The 22150-nt window shown below is 41.6% G+C and overlaps 2 protein-coding genes across 6 annotated transcripts in view; both read left to right on the top strand.

Moving 5' to 3' along the window:
- chd5 (chromodomain helicase DNA binding protein 5) overlaps window positions 1-14572 on the top strand; it is a 68030-nt gene extending 53458 nt beyond the window's left edge. For 2 of the 3 annotated variants that reach the window (XM_072666480.1, XM_072666478.1), the window contains 14 exons: window positions 449-537; window positions 1012-1145; window positions 1962-2106; window positions 2371-2530; window positions 2719-2798; window positions 3310-3517; window positions 3596-3685; window positions 5186-5347; window positions 5494-5602; window positions 6918-7050; window positions 8209-8404; window positions 9803-9966; window positions 10165-10291; window positions 10645-14572. In XM_072666480.1, the coding sequence (XP_072522581.1) occupies window positions 449-537; window positions 1012-1145; window positions 1962-2106; window positions 2371-2530; window positions 2719-2798; window positions 3310-3517; window positions 3596-3685; window positions 5186-5347; window positions 5494-5602; window positions 6918-7050; window positions 8209-8404; window positions 9803-9966; window positions 10165-10291; window positions 10645-10772 (1925 nt within the window). In that variant the 3' untranslated portion in view covers window positions 10773-14572. The remainder of the gene's footprint in view (window positions 1-448; window positions 538-1011; window positions 1146-1961; window positions 2107-2370; window positions 2531-2718; window positions 2799-3309; window positions 3518-3595; window positions 3686-5185; window positions 5348-5493; window positions 5603-6917; window positions 7051-8208; window positions 8405-9802; window positions 9967-10164; window positions 10292-10644) is intronic. The other variant, XM_072666479.1, reaches the window with a different exon arrangement.
- Window positions 14573-18884: 4312 nt separating this feature from the next.
- Window positions 18885-22150, top strand: part of arhgef10la (Rho guanine nucleotide exchange factor (GEF) 10-like a) — a 221883-nt gene continuing 218617 nt past the window's right edge. For all 3 annotated transcript variants that reach the window (XM_072665387.1, XM_072665388.1, XM_072665389.1), the window contains exon 1: window positions 18885-19088. The gene's annotated coding sequence lies outside the window, so the exon portion shown is untranslated. The remainder of the gene's footprint in view (window positions 19089-22150) is intronic.

Here is a 22150-nt window from a genome sequence, read left to right on the forward strand (position 1 = left end):
GATTGTCTAGTCCCTGTAGAGAAGTACTGCCAATAGAATAGGACAGATAAATATCATAGAACAGATAAATATAAATCTGTTGGCACCATGCTTAATGCAAGGCATGTGCTAGAAGAGTATGAAGCCCCCAGCATTGAGCTGCTTAGCAGTGGAACTGTGGATGAGGTGTTTGAGGATGAGGTGGGCTGGGACCTCACTTATGTTCTTGATGCTAAATGCGATCAAATTCTCACAGCAGTACTTGGCCTTAGCCTTACTTGGACAGTAGAGACAGTTACTCAGCAAAAGCAGAGCAAGACTCTTTTTAATACCCAGTACTTTTACTTTTATTTTTCATTACCTGTAATGATATAATTATTATATGTAATAATATAATAATTGGACTGACTGGTGATATATTGTTCAGGTGAGAGTACATTGTAGACTAAATGTTACACTGTTTTACTAGGAGGACGCCGGCAATCTCGCAGGCAGCTGAAGAGTGACCGGGACAAACCACTTCCCCCACTACTGGCTAGGGTAGGGGGCAACATAGAGGTGGGTATTTTCCTGAAATTTGCATACCACTTTAAAGGGTTTGTTTAGGGGAAAAACATATTTACTATTTACTACTCCCCCTTACCATAAATATTACGTGTTAGTTACATTAGCTTTGTAGTTCAAAAGTAAAGAAGCCCATTTGGGCTAAGTGGGAAAATTGTATACTGACGGTAATCTCTTAATCCTGTATGTCTTAATGTATGACACAAGTACAGCACAAAAATAAAATAATAATAATAATAATAATAATAATAATAATAATAATAATAATAAAATAATAATAATAATAGTAATACCATAATAAGAAGAAGAAGAAGAAGAAAAAGAAGAAGAAGAAGAATTAGAAGAATAATATTAAGAATATCATTATACTTCTACTACTATTACTATTACTACTACTACTAATAATAATAATAATAAACTAATAATGCACAAAATGGGTTGTGTGTGATTTTGTCTTACTTGTTCCAGGTGCTCGGTTTTAATGCACGTCAGAGGAAGGCGTTCCTGAATGCGATCATGCGTTGGGGGATGCCTCCACAGGATGCTTTCAACTCACACTGGCTGGTCAGAGACCTGAAGGGCAAGAGTGAGAAGGAGTTCAGGTATTGTTACATATAGGGGCGTAAGAAAATATTGATAAATCAGAGACATTTTGTTTTGTGACTACGGTGAACGTTTTTCTTAATAAAACAAATGCTGTATCTCATCTTGCAGTATCGCAATACACTATATGTCCAAATGTTTTGGATACTCCTTCTAATGAATGCATTCAGCTACTTTAACTTGCTGACACAGCGTTTCTGACACATATTTGTGCACATGCACACAGACAGCTTGTCTAGTCCCTGTAAAGAAGATCTGCCAATACAATCTGGAGCAGATGAACATGAACCTATTGAACCTAATGCCAGGTGTGGGCTAGAGGTGTATAAACCCCCCCCCCCCATTGTGATATGGAGCAGTGGAAATAGGGACAGTTACTTCAACAAAAGCAGGATGAACTCCTTGTTAATACTCTGGATTTCAGAAGAAACAATGGATATACAGGTGTTCCAATACTTCCGTCCACATAGTGTAAACTGAATCGTAACCCCAGTATCGTGATATGTTTAGAATTGCTGGGTTCTTGTCAATTTTCAGCCCTAGTTACATACACTGCCTAAAACAAGCTGTGTTTTCAATGCATTCCCAACTGTTGTATGCATTGCATGCAGCACCATACTTTTCCTTAATTTCTTCTGAAGTGATCAAATATTAAAATACAAGACATATATATTTATATATATATATATATTATGTATGAATATGGATATAAGTGTCTGGTTACTTATTGTTAATTATTATTAAAGTGCTAATTAATATTTCTACATGATCCTGCGTTTTGTGTCTCTGTGGATGCATGTGTGCCTCTCTCTCAGGGCATACGTCTCATTGTTTATGAGGCACCTGTGTGAGCCAGGAGCGGATGGAGCAGAGACGTTTGCGGACGGCGTGCCGAGAGAAGGTCTGTCCCGACAGCATGTCCTCACCAGGATCGGAGTGATGTCTCTGGTTCGGAAAAAGGTAACGGCTAACTCAGCACATTTCACACACAGTGGATTTTGGCTGTGCCTGAGTTTACGTATATAGAGTTGTATCTTTAATAATGGAGGACATGGTCTTTATGTGTCTATGTCTACTGTGTTATTAGACTTCACATGTCTGAAATCACTTGTCATAGTAATACATAACACACAAAACAAACCAAAGCAATACAGGTTTACTGTCCACATGCAAAACTACTCTTTCACATTGAAACGTGTCTGTCTGTGTATATGTGTGATGTAGGTACAAGAGTTTGAGCATGTGAATGGTAAATACAGTTCTCCAGAGCTGATTCCTGTAGGCCTGGAGCTGAAGAAATTGACCGAGAGTTTATCGTCTGACCCAAATACTCCTGTTCCAGCCAGCCCTGCTCCCACACAGCCCAGCACACCTGTACCATCAGGTAGTCCTGGTGAATTGTTCCATCCTTAATCATTCCAGTATGATTAAGATGTTTATATGGGTTGTCCTTTAAGCTGTCACCTATCTGCAATCTGTCTATCCACCCACCCACCCTTCCATCAATCTATCCATCATACCCAAACATGCAAACACCCATGCAACTTTCTCGTGACTGACTGTATTTTACAGACAAAACTGATGGAGGTCCTGGCCCTCAAGAAGACAAAGAGGCCACTGACCAGGAGAGCATCAAGCCCATAGAGTCTGAGGTGATAGCACAGATATAACAGTCTGTAGTAGAACTGGAAATATTAGTCTGAACCAAAACTTTTACAAATTTTTATTAACTTTTTATGTTTGTTTGGGAATCAGTTCTCAAATTGTTTAACTCAGATTGAGTTCAAATTTTCATGTTAAAATAATGTTTGCCTGCATTTATCCCTGCTTTGGTTAAGGTGGAATATTACTTTTGGATAGTTTTGATGATGATGATTAAGCCGATTGGCTATAAGAGTGTAATAATTTCTTGAAATATTGTGATATCGCACTGCAAAACATTGTCAGGAATTATCATTGTATTAATTATGATAATTCTGACACCAGTTACAGTTTTTTTTTAATCCAAAAATTACTTTGAAGTTTTATTTCATCTTTCTCTGAGTGGTTGAAATTTGTCTGGCTAAAAACAAAAGTTTGGTTTAAACCTTCAGACAAAGTTGTGGTGTAAAGTATAGTTTTTCCTTCGGGCATTTCTCCTGATATCCTTTTCTCTCCTCTTAGTCATCCAAGGAGTCAGAGCCTTCTCCCACATCAGAAAAAAACACAGAGAGTGAAGAAGTGAAGAGAAGCAGCCCTGAGGAGAAGAGTAATGAAGAGAGTGAAAAGAAAGAAAACACTTCCTCCCAAGCAGAGCCATCGGCCAATCAAACACAGACGGCATCCAAGCAGACAGAGCAGTCCACCAGTCAGAATCAGTCAACACCTACGGGTGAGAATGTTCAGTTTCACCTTTGCTTCAAGTTTAGCTGAACAATGATGAATGATGAATGACTGTGTTTATTTCTAGGAGAGCAAAGTAAAGACACAGAGAATGCAGCTGAGAAATCAGAGAGTGACTCTATGCCGGTGAAATCAGAGGATAAAGAACAGAAACCAGGTCAGAGTGAGATTCAGTGTTGTGTAAAAGTCACATATATATGTGGAAAAATAAGATGTTATATTTTAGAAATAAGATGTTATATATTAGAACTAACAGAGAATGAACATGAGCAAATAAATGAACAGTGCATGTATATGAGTGTGTCAGGTGCTACCAGTATTTACAGTTTCCATCCAACACCTACTTTTTCTAATTAGTGATTCATTAAAGAAAATCATATTGTGATGAATCAACAAATCCATATAGTGGCAGGAGTTTACGGAGGAGTCTGCAGCCTGTGTACGTCTAACTGTAATCCTTCAACCAACATATCAGTAACTTTACTGACCAACAGAACACTCTGAACACTGACTTTATATTATTTGTATTTATCCTGTTATACAGGGTAGTATGTTTTTTAAGTCCTCTATTGATTCCAAAGCACCTTTATTTGTCCTAAGTTGGAGCTTGCTAATGAATGATTCCATCAGTAAACCAGAAATCATAATTGTCCTTGCTCGCCATTGACATACAAAGATAATGATGTTGCATTAGTGCTTGTTTGAAAAGATGCAGTGACTGGTTTTATGTGGCTCGGAGGAAGCACATACTAGCTTTCACCCTCCCAGCACCAGTAACATTGTGAGATAGAGGGAGTTCTAGCTACTGTTTGTTAAGAGCATTTGTAGAGCATTTTACTTCCATTAGTAATGTCATAATAAACACCTCACGTAAAGTAAGGAACAAGCTATCAATCATGTAACAGGTGCCTAGCAATGTAGCTGCATAACAGCACCATTGCAACTGCCCGGAATGCCTCAGCAGCCACCAAGCAACAGCCACTTAAATCACCTGGAAACTGTGTGAATTACCACAAAAAAAACATTTAGCAGTCATTTCTATATCACATTTTAAATTATAACAATGAAGTATTTTATACTCATTTAAGATCATTTATGATTTAATTATTACACACATTTATTTATTATTAATTAAACTTAATACATTTTTGAGTATATATAGAGAGAGAGAAAGAAAGAGAGAGCATTTTACCTCCATTAGTGATGTCATAACAAACATCGAAAAACAACCTAGCAATCATGTAACAACCCGCTAGCATTGTACTAGCAACCACCTGGAATACCATAGCAGCTGCATAACATTACCATTGCAACTGCCTGGAATACCACCAAGCAACAACCACATAAATCACCTAGAAACTGTGTGATGTACCACAGGAACAAACTGAGATATATACATATCCCTAAATATATGCAAAACAGTAACCTTTTATTACATTTAAATAAAACATAATCCAAAATAGATAATAGGTATGGATTGAAACCTTAGAATCTGTACATTTTGCACTTTCCCCACTTGGTTCAATGACCTATGAATGATAAATTGTTAGTAACAAATTACAGCATGATTTTGTCTATGCTGGTGGTAACTGCGGGTTAATATTGCAGAGCGGAGTGTTAAATCAGTTGTTCCACTCAGATGTACCAAACCTGTCAGTTTCCACAGCTGCTCCCCATGAGCTGAAATCCGAGGACGCTGTCGAGACGCAGCTGAACGGAGATAAAGAAGCGAGGGATGAGGCAGACGAGAGCCACAAAGACGACAAGAATGGCACCAAGATGCGCTTCATGTTCAACATCGCAGACGGAGGCTTCACAGGTGAGTTTAGGCGAGAAAACACTTCCTTCCGGCAGGTTCTCCCTCAGGGACCATTACAGCAGTGCGAGCGAAATCACGCGCAGATGATGGTAGCTGTAAACATGAAATGGATTTGTGCGCGTGTGTGTTTGCATGTGTGTTCTCAGAGCTGCACACTCTGTGGCAGAACGAAGAGCGCATAGCCGTGTCATCTGGCAAGATGTACGACATCTGGCATCGTCGCCACGACTACTGGCTGCTGGCTGGCATCGTAACGTATCCTTTTTTAACTCCCCCGCCGCTTTTCCCCGTCGCATTTCAGTCGGGTTTCAACAACAGTGCGCACTCTTCTTTTAGTTCCAGACAAGTTGTCACTGTGTTGTGAAGATCTAAAGCAATATGTTGAATGCAGGTACCTGTTTCATTCTTTTGTGCTTTTTTAGTTTGATGTAGCTGAAGAGGAAAAAGCATGGTGAAGAAAGAAGCAGAGCCGCCCCTTTTATACGGTGTAATCTTGGCTCAGTGCATTTATTGCCATGCTGTCCAAAAGATCTTCAGTTTGTTCTTTTAACAGTGGAACCCACTTTACATCAGGTCTAACACTCTTTAACTGTGGTAAATCAGTGGAACAAACTATGATAAGTTGAGTGGCGTATTGCTTTTATAAATAGTGACAGTGATAAAATTACAACGTGATAAAATAAACCAAATCATTTAATTAAATGAGTTCATTATTCACTAGTCAATAAAATCATTAGTTATGCACCAAAATGGGAATTCTTAGCCAAACAGAATTTTAAGCCATATGTGGCTGAAATCCAAACCCAAGTTTAGGAGTTATGACATAACTCAATAATGGGAGATGTACCATCCTCCAAACTCCTCCTCCTGGCCCTCAAGCCCCTTATATATGCAGAGTTCAACTCTGTGACGAACAAATGTTGCATCCACCTCCAAATCCTCCAAGGAAGGGGGCGCCGGTTTTATGCACAGACCACAGAAAAGCCTATCTGGACTCCAAACCCAAAATATTATCTGAGTCCGTCCCCCTGTTCCATCTCAAGGCACTAGCGGACAAGTCTTTTTGTTGATAATCTGTTATGTTTGGTGCTGGATGAACTGAAATTTTGGTCGTCCAGTGTACCTCCCCTGCAAAACGATAAATCCAACATACACTCACTCAGAATCAAGCTTTATTGGCCAGGTATGCTTTCACATGCAAGGATTATCAATAGTATATTATCACACACACACACAAACACAATCATACCTATGAACCTTGCACTGTGAGAGTTTAATAAGCATCCTGGCGCTCTTCCTAAAATCACTCAAATTAAGAGAAAAATGAACAACCACACTCCTTTACAGCCTGCCTTCTTCTTCCAGTAGTAATGAAAATTACCTTAAAATGTCATAGCGACACCTGCAGTACTGGAACACTTGTATGCCACAGCCAAAATCGAACCACAGGGTATGTGAGCTTTTACTTCAACTTTTCTCAACCCTCTCACAAGCTTCATTTATATAGCATAACCTTGGCCCCTTACACTATTATTAGCCACGTTTGGCCCCTTGACCAATTGTGCATTAGCCATGGCTATGCGCGCTGGCAGGACATCCAGAATGACCCTCGCTATGCCATCCTCAACGAACCCTTCAAGACCGAGATGAACAAAGGCAACTACCTGGAGATGAAGAACAAGTTCCTGGCGCGACGTTTCAAAGTGAGTCTACATAAATGAGCTACGTCAGTAGAAAGGGAAGCTCTGGAGCAGCTATGCAAAACATTTACGTTTCCGACATTTAGCTAACGCTCTTATCCAGAGCGACTTATAAGGTTACTTGTATTACAGAGGTGGGCCAATGTAGTGTTAGGAGTCTTGCCCAAGGACTCTTGTTGGTGTAGCGCAACACAGTCAACCAGGTCCAGGAATCGAACCCCAGTCTCCCATGTGGCGTGGTAACTTACTGGCCGGTAGTGGTGTTATCTGTTGCGCCACACCAACTGACTTAAGGGTTAGAAGGCCCCCAGCAATGAGCTGTGGAGTGGTGGAACTGCATTCTGTGGAGTGTTGGAGCGCCATCCAGTATCTTTGGGATGAGTTGGAGTGACGCTCAGAAATCCACCAGTTAGGCAGGGCATGAGGCAGAGGCCAGTATGTCGACTAGTCTTCATAGCCTTGTAACTCTGGATGTGAGTCACGTACATCTGGCAATGAGATGCAGGGTGGGCTCCACAGATTCAGGAAATATTTGAGCCGTATGTCTGCACTGTTTATCGCAAAGACATTCATAGAAACATTTGAAACATTTGACAGCCTGGCGTGTTCATAGACTTGAGAGGGTTAATCGGCTGTACCAAATAGGAAGAAAAAGGGAAAAAAAGCATTGGGAGAATTACGTGAAACACAAAGACAAAATACTGTCATAAAAGATCTATATAACATGTTGCAAGGGAACAAAGGCACCACACTTTCTCTTCTTTGTTTCCAATGTCTTTTTGGGAGTGTTTTTACAACTCCAAGAGATTAATTTTATTTTTAAAGACTCCAATTTGACTCCAAAGGAAAACAGAGGATGTTACTGCAGCCACGTGTACACTAATATATAAAAAATCTTAGTAGATGTTAATTCTTTTATGACATTATTCTCTAATGGTTTTGCTGCTTGCTCTGTAAATCCTAGCAGAAAATTGTGGATTTTGTGTTTGCCTCACCCTGGACCGCCTGATCTCATATCTGCCACCCCGTTTCGATGGCACTTTTATTTGATTTTGTTGGTAATGGACTTGACATCAGTGTCAGAAGTCTGAGTAAAGAACAAAAATGTAGTGACCGCCTCAGGGTAAAAGTCTTCTCTCTCTCTCTCTCTGGCCGTCTCAGCTGTTGGAGCAGGCTTTGGTGATAGAAGAGCAGTTGCGCAGGGCGGCCTATCTAAACATGACGCAAGATGCCGGCCACCCTGCCATGGCCCTGAACACACGCTTCGCTGAGGTTGAGTGCCTGGCCGAGTCCCACCAGCACCTCTCCAAAGAGTCTCTGGCTGGCAACAAGCCAGCTAATGCCGTTCTGCACAAAGGTTTGTCTGACTTAAACGGTGTTGTTTAACCCAGCTTAACCTTCCAGCCATGTTCATTCTGCAGCCTCAGAAAGCTAAATAAGAACTCTAAACACTGGCTGGGTAAGGCTTCAACACGTGTCTCCACTGATACAAGTGTAGCGTGCCACAGCATCTCTTTTCAATACGCTGTCGATCTGGCATTGCCGTGCAGCTGATGCACTCTGAGGAAAGCTCCTGGTACCCAGCTCTGATTCACCAGTTAATAGATGCCCACCTGGACAGAGCACTGCCAAATGTACTCTCTGACACCAGACACTAATGGCCCGCAACACCCCAGGCCATAGTGGCAGCACATTAGGCCACTGAACAACTACCAGCTGCCTAGCCCCCACTGTGTATATATGATCTCAGTAACAGCCGATCAAAATTGACATATTAGAATTGGTATTTCTTGCTCTTGGACTCAGGAAGCTGGTCAGGAAGTGTATTTCACACTTTGAATTACCCCTAAAGGACACGCCTTTCACATGCATTACTGGACAAGCTTAGAAATAGAGAACCGACACCTGAAGCGAAAGAAGCATGTGTACTGACGTAGTAAAGTAATACTACAGGATTTTAAACAATATATTACTCAGGTTACGCAGTCTTAAGCAGTTCTCATAAGCATTGTCTTGCCTGCTTCACCTGAGTATTTTCAGGTAACATGTTTGGTAAAATACTGCAAATAATAAAAACAAAAACGTTTTTAAAAATATTGGACAAAAACATCAAAATGGTATGATGTGTAACAGAAAACTATTATCTATGATCAGAAATGAAAAGACAAACAAAAATGAATGAAAAACGAAAAGACTTTCACTATTTTAATTCATTCCAGCAGCAGAATAATCAGATTTTTTCACTGCCAATCAGAGTTGGTTAATTAACATGAGTACTTGTTTAACAATTCGAGATGCTAGTAGTTAAATGCCCAACCATAATACATGCATTAAGACTGGCTTTTGAAACCAAATATGTTTAAAAACACTATAGAACAGATAATGAAATAATGAAACCCACAGGATTACCATCAGAATCATTCAGATTTGCATTTTTTGCATGACAATGTGGTTTATGAATTACTAATGGGGCATCCAGAAAGTGTCACTTTTCGCACAAATAAAAGAAACACATTGGTAATCCTCGATTGGGAATGAGCAAACATGTTACCCCTACACGTCATAGTAAATCTGGCATCGTTTATCATTGTTTCTGACCCTTTGTATTGGCTGCATATCCCAACATTCTATGATCATCAGTATTTCCAGGGTTAATATAAGGGAAACTGATCAACAAACAATGTATGTTTTGCAGCCCTCATGTACATAATGTGGAGATATCCCCTGCAGTGATTGTATGGTGGTGTTCTTGCAGTTTTGAACCAGCTGGAGGAGCTATTGAGTGATATGAAGGCTGATGTCACGCGGCTGCCCTCCATGCTGTCCCGTATTCCTCCCGTATCTGCCCGGCTGCAGATGTCCGAGAGGAGCATTCTCAGCCGACTCACGAGCCGAGGCAACGAGCCGCCTCCACAACAGGTATGTGGATGACCTGTCCAAATCAGTGGGTTTGGATGAATTATCTAATTTCTGGATGTGCGTCCACATAGTTTTGGCCACATAGTTTTAGCATTGTTGATTATGTTATGAGAATTTAAAATCCCGTATAAAGTCTGGGTAAATCTACACCTCCAGCTAACAGTAGCTTTAGATTTCAGCCTTATTGTGTGTCTTAAGCCTTTTCCCCAGGGCTCATTCGGATGCTCTCAGATGTACAGTAACAGCTTTGGAGGAGGATTCAGAGGGCCTGGTGGGACAGCCATGGTCAACTATAGCCAGATGCCCCTGGGACCATACGTCAGTGGTGAGCATTCTCTAAGTCTCTAACTGATTCAGGACTTTACTCTTGTAAGTTTAAACTGGTGGTGGCATCAGTATCTGCATTCTCCAACTGGGTCTCAGTAACAAACACTTGTACAGTCCCACTCAGAGCCCATGCCCACCTGACACCCATCACCTTCTCCATTCATGCCAATAAAGTGATTCTGATTTTGAAGGACCAATTTATCTAAACCTGTTAGCATTGCCAGTGTGATTATGTGAATAGATTCTTTCCAACACTCATTTATTGTTAGCCATGCTGGCTTTCTGCATTCCCTAATACCCTAATTCAGGTCTAGACTAATCATGTGCTCTTTTTCTCTCTCTGCTCTTAAGTGTCCTCAAACGGCCCCCCGCTGCCCAGCAGCCACTTAGACAAGAAGTCCAGCGACGCTCTAAGAGACATGTCCCCTCCTGAGCTGAAATCCGGCAAGCCCTCTGATGTCATCTGCATTGAAGACTAGCGATGACGATCCCCCGACTCTCTGTTAAATTAAGACAGATGCTATTCCTCTCCAATGAATCAGTACTATACAGATCCTATTGATTGCACTTTCGTCTCAAAGAATAATCGCATACACGCCAGTTTATTTGGTAGGCTCCTGCTTTTATTTCTAATTTCATTTTACTTCAGTGATTATGGAAACATCCATGGCTGGAGACAGGACTGAAGAGGGACGCTGAGGAGTTTTAAGGCACTGGTCAATAGGCCTTGGTGCTGGAGAAGGAAAGATGTTTTACTGTTTTGACACGTTGTCTGTCGAAGACTCTTATGATCTCTCTGCGTTTATTGAGCCATTTGGTGGGGTTACTCGTCCTGAATTAGAATCCTGCTCCCCTCTCCGGACGTCATGTACAATCCCTTCCTCCTGTGCGCCTTGAATACCTTCTTTCTGCTCCTCTGCTTGAACATGATGCACCACTCCTGCCCCCTAGTGGTTCTCTCAGTGTAGTGAATGTGAAAGAAGAGACAAAAACAGTGCGACGGCTGGCCATTGCCTCAGTGGTGAGAAGTATATATATACATATATATATACGAGGACAGCGGTCACGTCACCCAACCGCTTTAGTTGCTAATTATGCCGAAATCCTTTTGTTTGGAATGCATTGTATAGTGATTTTAAAGGCATTTTCACTAGTTGAGCACTGAGGGTAAACGGGGTGGATGTGATCGCATTTTTTGTGCACTATGACACAGTCTCTGCCTGTATCATAAGAATTATTCAGCCATAACCTGGAATTACTAACATGTTAAATACAGACCTGTCAGGTTTTTTCTATTCCTTTTTGCTTGATAATATGAACATACACAAATATCTAATCATAAACTGGCATCCTGACAGGTTTCCTATACATTATCTACAAACACTAGCTGTAGTTGAAATTGTCTGTGATACATTTCCTTAAGCTCTGAATGTTTTTGAGCAAAAAAAAAAAAAGAAAAAAAAAAGAATCAAGTGCTTTTTTGGTCAGAATTTTAGGTCTTTGGCTCCCTGCCAACATCTTTGTAAACAGTGTTATGGGTCCACAGTATTATGCTGCAGTGTTCTGCATATATTAGGGCAACGGCAGGCCAGTTTCTGGGCCGCCTGCGTAACTCTCGAAACTCTTAAGTGCTCTCCTTATGTGAGTGTACAACAAAGTCGTATCTCAGTGCTTGGGCCCCTAATTTAAGCATCTTAATTTATGGAAATAGTATGTGCTGTGTATCGATCTATATAAAGAGGGATAATCCTTTTTTATTTTCCATGATATTGTTCCTTTTACTCTTTAATGTTGAATGTCTCGTCAGGATCTTTGGGCTGAGAACTTGAAGAAAAATGTGTGATGTTTTCTCCAAAGACCTGTGGCGTTCTTCGCCCGTTGGACTCCACCCTGGAAAAAGTGTCAGAATTTATTTGATTTGAATACACACTTTATTTCCACATGAATAAAGGAAAGACACCCAATAAGCCCCTGTACCTGATAAATTACCTACTCAAAATATTTACAAAAATATATAACCTATTAACATATATAAATAAATACATACATAAACAACAACATATATGCCATAGTTGGACTGTGTCAACTATGAACAACATGTCAACTAAAGCACTAGTTTGTGTAAAAGGAATTGCCCTAGCTTGATTAAAATGAAAATGGTCATAAAATGGGTAGCTTACATAGGTTAGCTTCCGAGAGATGGGAGTCATTTAGAGTGATTGGTTAAGAGAAACATTCAGATTGTGGTGATAAGAACCAGACATATATTTAAGCCCTCCTAACATGCCTTGGATATTCCCGGTTGGTATCTGGATCTACCATCATCATTTCCGTTTTACTTGCTGTAAACAAGTTTCTCCTGCTTTAGGAGACAGTGAACTGTGAACCTACACGGAGGAATTTTTACAACGTGATGGAACAATAGATGGTTCTTACTCTACTCTCAAACTAACTTTTCAGATGCAACGGGCTGTTAAAACAGCAAGGGAACAAACTCTGTAATACTCCTCTCATCTACCAGCATAGAAGCACGAGTGCACAAACTGACACCCACACACACAAGACAGCGAACGAGGTAGATCCACAAACCTAGATCCACAGTAGTTCTTACTCGTATTTAAAACTTTTCTCGACAGGCGAATTTCCGCTTGCCTGGCAGTAGTCTGATCACAGCCTATGCATTTGGTTTACACTTGTATTAAATGTTGACGAGATCTATCTCTGACCACCTCAGAATATAGTTTGAGTTATCTGATCGTAATCTGATTGCATTGCTTTTTGGGCGGTGTTTACACCTTGATTTTCATGCAGTCGGGTGAAATAAGTACTCCGAATATTTTTACCATCATCAGAATTACATATAAAATTTATTGAGGTTCGCTGGTAGTTTGGGATAGTAAATGAAATGGCTAGCTTTGTGTTGCAGACAGTAACCCCTGGTTTCCACTACTGTGAAGTTGTTCAAATATAAGTGATGTTAAAATATTTGACAGTCTTTCATTTCATTTTAAGATATACAAGATATATCACTACAGTCTGACAGGTCCACGGTGAACCGTGGTGTTATTTGGATTTGGGCGGGCTTATTGGGGTTTTTTAACACAGTTTTGTTTTTCTTTTGGCAGTAATTGTGTTGGTACTGTGTATTTATTCAAGTGGAAATGATATAAATATTTGAATCAAGTGAGTTCTATGCATCACTTAGACCAGAAATGTGGAGTGGTATGTTTTTTTGCTTACTATATTGTGTGTGCATTTTTTTCTGTATGTCAGTGTGTGGGGGGAATTAATGATCAATGAACAGTTATGGGCTGCTGATGGCATGAATAGTGCCGTTTTGTTGCCATCAGTAGTGTGGAAGTGGACTGCTCTGGGTTTGTTTTTTTAATTCTCTGATTACGTGGTTTACGTAAAGCATTCAGTGTCAAGTCCATGCTCATCTGGATGGGTCTACAGACACTCAGTGACGTTAATGCAGGTGAATTATTGGATTACTGATGTCCTCAGCAACTTCTAGTTTCTGCTGTTTTGTACTCAAGCACCTAAGTTCCACTCCATTGCGTGGCTTTCTTACTCTAAAGGAGATTAAACTGTTCTGTTGTTCGGTTTTCCATTCTGCCACTAATGTAAATGGCTGTGAACATGCTAAAAACCTGATCATGGCGCACACTGTAGTTACGTACTTGAATGGTGTTCATATTTGTGTAGACTATGAATGTGAGAAAAAAGAACATAGTTCAGTATTCACACACACAAAACAAAACCTCAGATCATTCGCATCTCATAAGGAAAGAGAGCCTCAAAACATTTCATCTGAACTTTACCGTCATCGAGGAGATTGTATGTAATAATGAACTTGGTTTTGGTTTCAACTGTTTTGATTATGCGTTTGTACCATTTTTCTTTCATGGTAGTGCAGATATTGAGCTCCGGTTAAATGCAATCAAACTGAAGCTAATATGAATGTATTGAATATAAATATATATAAAGAAAGCTTCAGTCTAATTCTAGAAGTGTATTCGTTCCTGTACACTAGGCTTCAAAAGCTGCCGAAAGGCTCCGGTGGTTAAAGGCCCATCGTCGCAGCATGCACTGTCCGGTGTCTTTGGATCGCTTTGGAACACGGCAGTGGCTAGCTATGGACTAAAGCATAAATCTGAGCAGTGTTGCTGTTTCCTTTAAGATAACAGAATGATCAGGACAGAGGCGAATCGTCATCGTTTTACTTTGTACTGAGTGTATTTGTTTAATGTGTTTTAATAAATTCTCTCCAATAAGAGACTGCTGGACTTTTCCCCAATTTAATCTCCAGCCACTTCCATTTCCTAACTTCTAGCTAGGACTCTATCACAGGATGCTACCAAAGCTTACGCTTTCTTCAAGCCGCATAAACCACATCTTTTCCCTCCAGCAAACATGCTTTAAGGACAAGGTTCTTTAACCTTAGCCAACAAACAGCTGTAGCGGATTGCATCACTCTGACCAATTATGCTTTCTGGGACCCCCGGCAAGGGATAGCTCCCAACCAGGGAATGAATCTGTGATCTCCCGATCACAACACCCCCACCCAGCACCAGTTGTTAAAGAGACACGTCCCATTTTGCTTGAAAGTGATATTATGTCTTTTTCTTTCTTTCTTTTTTCAAATTCTATCCCACTTTTCTCCCCAATTTTAGGTGAGCCAGTTAACCCACCCACTCAGACTCCCCAAGTCAGCTCCACCTATCACACGCAATGCTCCTGACACTAGGAGGGTAAGGACCAGTACATGCCTCCTTCGATACATGTGAAGTCAGCCACCACCTCATTTTGAACTGACGCCAATGCAGCATTGCTATGCAGCCAACACATTGGGAGATCGTCGGGACCACAGCTCTTAACACATCAGCCAACAGACGCCGGCCACCTGTCACTATCACAATGGGGAGGGGAGATGTGAGGACTTTTCAAACACATGGAAAATATGTATTTTCACCTTTCACTTTCAACCAACAGCATTGACATTTTTTTCAATGTCCTTTTAAAGAAAGTGCTGGGTGGGTGAAGACTTAGAAGAAACATCAATATGTCCCTAAAGTAAATGTTTAAAGTTGCCTACTGAAGCAGGTTGTCATTGCATTATCTCCAAATAATTTGCATTGCCCATCTTTCCTTTAGCAAGATGCCCAGTCCCAACTGAGGAAAAGCATCCCCACAACATGACGCTGCCACCACCATACTTTACTGTTTGTTGAGGAATGAGCAGTGTTATCAGTCTGAATTGTAACTCTGTCACTCTCCGTGCCGCTGGCAAACTCCAGGTGTGTTTTAATGTTGTTTCTTTAGTATCGGCTTCCTTCAGGCCACCCTCCCATACAGGCCAGCTGAATGCAAAGCTCTTAAAACCTGACCTCCCTGACATTGTTTTTTATTCAGAAATACGCCAGTCATAACATCAACACCACCTCTTTGTTTCTTCACTCACTGTCCATTTTACTGGCTCCACTTACCATGTAGAAGCACTGTTCTTCTATAAGTACAGACTGTAGTCCATCTGCTTCTCTGCATACTTTGTTAGCCTCCTCTCACCCTGTTCGTCAATGGTCAGGACCCTACAGGACCACCACAGTGCGGGTATTATTTGGGTGGTGGGTCATTCTTAGCGCTGCAGCGACACACTGACATGGTGGGGGCGTGTTAGCAGTGTGCATTGTGCTGGTTTAAGTGGATCAGACACAGCAGTGCTGCTGGAGTGTTTAAACACTGTGTCTGTCCACTCACTGTCTACTCTGAGACTCCTCCCTAACTAGGTCCACCTTGTAGATGTAAAGTCAGAGACAGAAGCTCATCCTCCAGTCTGTAGGCTGGTTATTTTTGGTGGGTGTCACTGCAGTGCTGAGAATGACCCACCACCCAAATACTACCTGATCTGGGGTGGTGCTGACCATTGAAGAACAGGGTAAAAAGAGGCTAACAGAGTAGGCAGAGAAACAGATGGACTACAGTCTGTAATTATACACTACAAATACTGCTGGGTATGAGTAATGAAGCTGATTAATCAGCCGGTGTATGTTTATGGTGTATGTCACAGTACAAAAACAAAAAAGCATATGATTTCCCATTGGCATTTTTAACACAAACTTGTCTGTACGTTAACAGTGGTCGGGTGATCCCACTGGGGACTGGGGGGTCCCGCTGATATTATACGTTCACTTGTATGTTTGTAAAGTAAAGGCAAAGGTTGGGACATGTAAGGACAAGCAAAGTACTTTTTAGTTGGGTTAATTCAGGTTCATTTTCATGCTTGGTGCGATTTGTTTAGGCGAGGTTTAATACAGTAGAATGCAGATGGCAGTTTAATGGCAGTAGAATGCAGACCAAGACAGCAGACACCCTTGAGAGGAGGTGGTCTCGGCCCTGTGACGAACAAACTCTGGAGCGGTTCATTAGCGGTGAGAACGTGACCTGCCCTCAATCCGACCCATCTATCAGCTGTACTCGTGAGTTTGAGCTAAACCTGGTATCCTACCCAGCTAATCACTACAGCTGTGAACTACTTCTGTACTGGGACATACACCAATCAGCCATAACATTAATACCACCTCATTGTGTCCACACTGATTGTCCATTATATCCCATATAGGGGCAGTGGTGGCTCAGCGGTTAGAGCTCCGGGATATCGATAACTTGGTTGTGGGTTCGATTCCCGGGCTTGGCAAGCTGCCACTGTTGGGCCCTTGAGCAAGGCCCTTTACCCTCTCTGCTCCCCGGGCGCTGGAGTTGGCTGCCCACCGCTCTGGGTGTGTGTGTGTGTACTCACTGCCCCTAAGACATGTGTGTGTGAGTGTGTGTTCACTACCAGATGGGTTAAATGCGGAGGACACATTTCGCTGTACAGTCCACGCTGTACAGTGACAAATACGTGCACCTTTACCTTTATATAGGAGCACCCATATAGGACCCGGTGGGTCATGGGCCTGCCCGAAATCAGGACACCACATCATCGCATATTAAACATCTGCAAGTCACGTGTTCGACAGGAAGTTACGTAATCCGTATTTTATTAAAGGAGCATTGGTTTCAAAACTGTGAAATATGTAGAACATAATACAAAATATATTTTAGCAGTGGCATAAGGACGTGTGTATTAGGTAAAAAAAAAAAAAAACAGGACCCAGGCCTGGTCTGTGTTTACACTGATCTTCTGTCAGACTGCACGAGGCTCTCCTCAGCCTCCCATCACTCCATCTCTATCTCCGTCTCTTCAGCTAAACACACATGGAGAAAGCTGGTCAGCGTCCTGTGTATCACTGTGAGCACAAACACACTCAGTGCTGCCCAAAAACTGCCCAAGAAATATGCTAAACAGAAGCTAACGTTGAACATGGAGAGAACTATTACACGTGAAGTTTGACGTAGAGTTAGCTAGATATCTTCCAGGTATGTCGCTAAATGCTAGCTATAAATATATAGTATTAAAATGTGTTCAATTGTTTAAGTAACAGATTTAAATAAATAATTGAGTAGATAAATCTTCATCAGTTACAGAGAGCTCAGTAAAGACGCTTTAGGTGAACCACCGTCATGGAACTAGTGATAAATCGCTAGGCTAGCTAATAGTGGCTAGCAGCTAGCTAACGACGCTAGCTGAGCTTTTGCAGCGGGCAGCGCTGCGTATCAGGGGGATCGCTAACACCACCGTTTGAGCCTCAGACACAGGAGGAGGAGAGGCATGCTCTGGCCAAGCCCTGCTGCTTTACAGAGAAGAGTTTGTAGAGTATGTGTGTAGCATGATTAGAGATGAAAGACTGATCTAAGGGGACAAAATGGTTTTAGTGTTCATGTTAACTGCCTCTGAATTTCCAGAGGACGTGTTTCTTAAATCTACTGAAAATTGTGATAGACTGCCTGTCAGATTATATGTAAATTATTCAATGAACAAAATCAGTTCTTTTACTGTCCTCATACGTTTATGGAAGTTATTCACGTTTTGTGTATGTACTAATTTATGAGAAAGATACTGTGTCCGATGTGGATTAACCCTTTTTTATGGAAAACTCCTAAATTCAGTGCTAAACATTTTTAAATGTTTAATTGCAAGGAGTTAAAAGAGGTTACGCGACCCTAGCTTCCACTTTTCTTAACTCGACTACAGCCTCTGGAGTTATATATAATGTATAAATATATAGGCATAATAGTAAACATATAAAACACTTTAGTCTTTAGTCACCCAAACAGCTAATTCTATTAATTCCCCCTCAGGACAGATTTGAGATGGCGTAATCTGCAGCCATGCCAATCTCCCTCTCTCCCTCTCTCCCTCTCTCTCTCTCCCTCTCTCTCCCCTCCGCCTCCGTCATCGTGCTCTATTTTCCCAGCCTCGGCCCCTTAGGGCCCGCCCCCGAGCTCTAACGTGATTGGACAAAGAATTGTCCAGCAGCTCTGCCATTGGGCAGCAGGAGAATCCAGCAGAAAGCTGCTGCCTTTAGCCGGGGGAGCTGTAGTGTTTAGCAGCAGGGGAGGGAAAGAAAGGAGGGAGCTGGAGGAAAGAAAGAAAGGAGGGAGGGAACGGAGGAAAGAAAGGAGGGGTGGGGAGACTCATTCAGCTTACAAGAGCTACAGAAGGAGGAGCGGAGCAGCCGGTGCTTGGACCCGCAGAGAGCTCTCGGGCTGTGGGAAAGTAAACAGCAGCGTTTTAGCCGCCAGAGCAGAGGGAGGATGGGTTCGTGGTGTAGGAGGTGGTCTGTGGGACGGCGTTGGGATTAAAATATCTCTGGGGCCGACCTTTGGAAGTGTTGCTTACTCGGGATAAGAAGGTGAGCGACTGGAGCTGGGCAGTGTATCGTTTGCTGATTGTAGTCACGATATTAGCCTCTGCGATACGAATATCGCAGTAGACTTACACACACTGCTCGTACAGAAGTTTGTAGACACCTGCTCATCCAGTGTGTGTTTTGAAACCAATAGTTTTAATACAGAGCCCCCCACTCCCACCCTGTCCAGGAAGAGCCTCTACTCTCATGGGAAGATCTTGCTAGATATATTGCTCTTAGGATTTGATTGCATTCTGCCACAAGAGCATCAGTGAGGGTAGGTACTGATGTTGGATGATTAGTACTGGAACTCCAACTGATCCCCAAAGTATGGATGGAGCTTGATCACTCCAGCTTGATCACTCCAGTGAATGTTCGAGGGCTCTATACCCCTCTGAGTGATGTTTGGCATTGGGCATGGTGCCCTTAGGCTCCTGGTTGGCAGCTCCAGGCTGTCTAGTTGCATTGGCCATGCTTTTTTTTGGAGATAGTTGTGTGTGCACCTGAAAGCCTGTGTCAGCAGTGGGTGTTGAATTCACTAATTAAGGGGATGCTTTATTGATTGTGAGCTGTGACCATCCTAAACCAACTTTTTTTTTTTTTTTATCAGATTATTGTAGGCCAGTCTTTAGGGGTTTCAAGCAATGCACTTCAAATACAAGGCATATGGCAACAGATATAATCATGACATAATCGCAATATGGCACTGTGTCCTTATTGTGCAGCTTAATAAGCACTACTGTTCGTAGGCCCGTTACTTTCCCAGACAAACTCACACACTTATAGTTTGTCCCGCTTTGCTTGGCCTCCTCTCAACAAAGGGCAGGGGCACTGTGAAAAGGGGCTTCATGGATAGAGTTGGGAGTGAGTGGGGTGATGGGCGGCTGCTCTATGTGATGGACATTTTGGCTTTCGTAAACTGTGATGTCTTTTTAAAATGACTGATGTTTTATGACATGATATAAAAGATGGTGGAGTGGTGTATGAGTGTATGACTGTGTGGTCTGCATATGACTGCACGACTGCTAGTCAATACTGCACATAGGCCTATATGTGTTTTTTTTTTTTTTTTGGCTGGTTAGACTCACTGAGTGTTTGAGGAAAAAGGGACATTAAAGTGTAGGCAGTTTTCAGACCGTTTTCATTTACATTTAAGGCATTTAGCAGACGCTCTTATCCAGAGCAACTTACAAAAGTGCTTTGCTATTTACTTTCATCTCCATGTTGACATTGAAATCATTGATGACCAGCATGGCCTTTGCTCTTTAACAATGAAGGCTGACCTTTGTAAGCAAGTGAGACTAGTGCTGGCAATTCTTTTTGTGCTGGTCCTGATGATAGGCTGCATCAGATAGAGGTTAAATTATGTTGTGGGTTTTTTTTTTTTGGCTTTCTTGCCAAACTATTCCTTGCTTCACACTGTACTGAAATATGAGATTGCAATTTGAAAAAAATAAATAGTAAGTTTACTTTCTGGTTAATGTTTATTGTGTATGGGTTTCTTTGTTGTCATATTATAGGGCCCATATCCTACTTTTAAATATTTGAGCTTTGTTATTTACCAACAACAGCAGTAATTCAACTTCACATTATCATATTCAAACCTGTCTTTATCCCTTAGAAATAAACTCACCGTTGTTGTTGCCAAGCCTTTAAGACTGTGGTATTTAAATAAGCTCTGTTGTATTATTCTTCAGTTAGAAAAGGTTAAAACACAGGTTGAAACACTTCTCAGAACTTTAGCATGAATTTGCAGGGCTAAACTGCTGAAGCCTGAGCAGTGCTGGTTTTTGTGACATTGACCCCAAATCAAGCTGTTGCAGTGTACTTTCTAAATATGGACCGGGGAGAAATTTGTATGCCTTTACTTTACTTCTTAAGGTAAGAAGTTCAGCCTCATAGCAGTTACAGCTTCACAAGTAGTTTTAAAGATTAATTCAGTTCAGACAAAAATAGTGGAGCAGGTCATCCATTGCTAGGTTTCCCACAAACCCTGAACTTATATTGTTTATGCATCAGCGTACATGAGGGCACCGGCACCCTCTAATCTGGATCTTGGATCACTCTACCTTCCCCTTTCACCGAGTTTCCACACAGTCTCTGGATTTAGACCGCTTCAGAAAAACAGGGACCGCTAAATTTCTCCCTGTTTTACTCCTCTGAAATCGGGTTTCATTAGCAGTCTATGCGTGTCTGAGGGAAAGCGCCACTACAAATGCAGCCTGTCAGTACCCCTCCCAACAAACAAAAAAACACACAGCCACCACCCCACCAGCTCTCATGACCAATTGGATACGGCTGTACTCTCTCCTAAACAAAAAGGAGCAAAAGGTTAGTTATAGGTGCAGGTGGATGATACCACAAGCAAATGGTTTGATGAAAAGCCAGCGTGTGCCCAAGTTTTCCCACTTAAATCAGCAGCAGAAGTTTGGTTCTTTAGTTTTATTCAGGAGCTATGAGGCTAATGAAGCAAACATATAAGGGAAGCAACTAGCATCAGGTAAAGATAATTTAAAGCCTAAGAAATCACATCAAATGGCACTAAATTGGTCAGATATCTTACTGCCTAGAGAGCCCCTTTTGTTGAGCGTAATTTTGTCTTCAGTGGTGTCTGTTCAAATTCACCCCTACTCCCTATGTAGATCACAAAAGAAGGACACAACAAATAAAACATAATACGGCTATAGAATGACTGGTACCCTGTGGCCATTCCAGATTCCCCCATAAATGTTCGCTAGTGTAGTCCTCCTGCAAACTCCAGCAGCAACAAGTGGCTGAGTGCTTACCCACATTTAATGAGACAGGCGACCATAACAATGACTTATAGGAGAGTCACCACCAATTGCTGTGCCCCACTAAAATCACGGTGGTAAAAAAAGTCTATTTTATTCTGGATGGCTGCTCCAAACTACTGGACACAAATTCACTACAAGCACTAAAATTTCCCATATTGCATCTTTCCAAAAGCTTGAGCAGCTAACACTTTCAGTCAGAGGCAGTATACATTGTTCTTTTGCACTAGTAATGGACATAAATACGTAAAGGAAAACCTTGCAACATACAAG

Source organism: Salminus brasiliensis, chromosome 21, assembly GCF_030463535.1.
Source record: "Salminus brasiliensis chromosome 21, fSalBra1.hap2, whole genome shotgun sequence".
Classification (NCBI taxonomy): domain Eukaryota; kingdom Metazoa; phylum Chordata; class Actinopteri; order Characiformes; family Bryconidae; genus Salminus; species Salminus brasiliensis.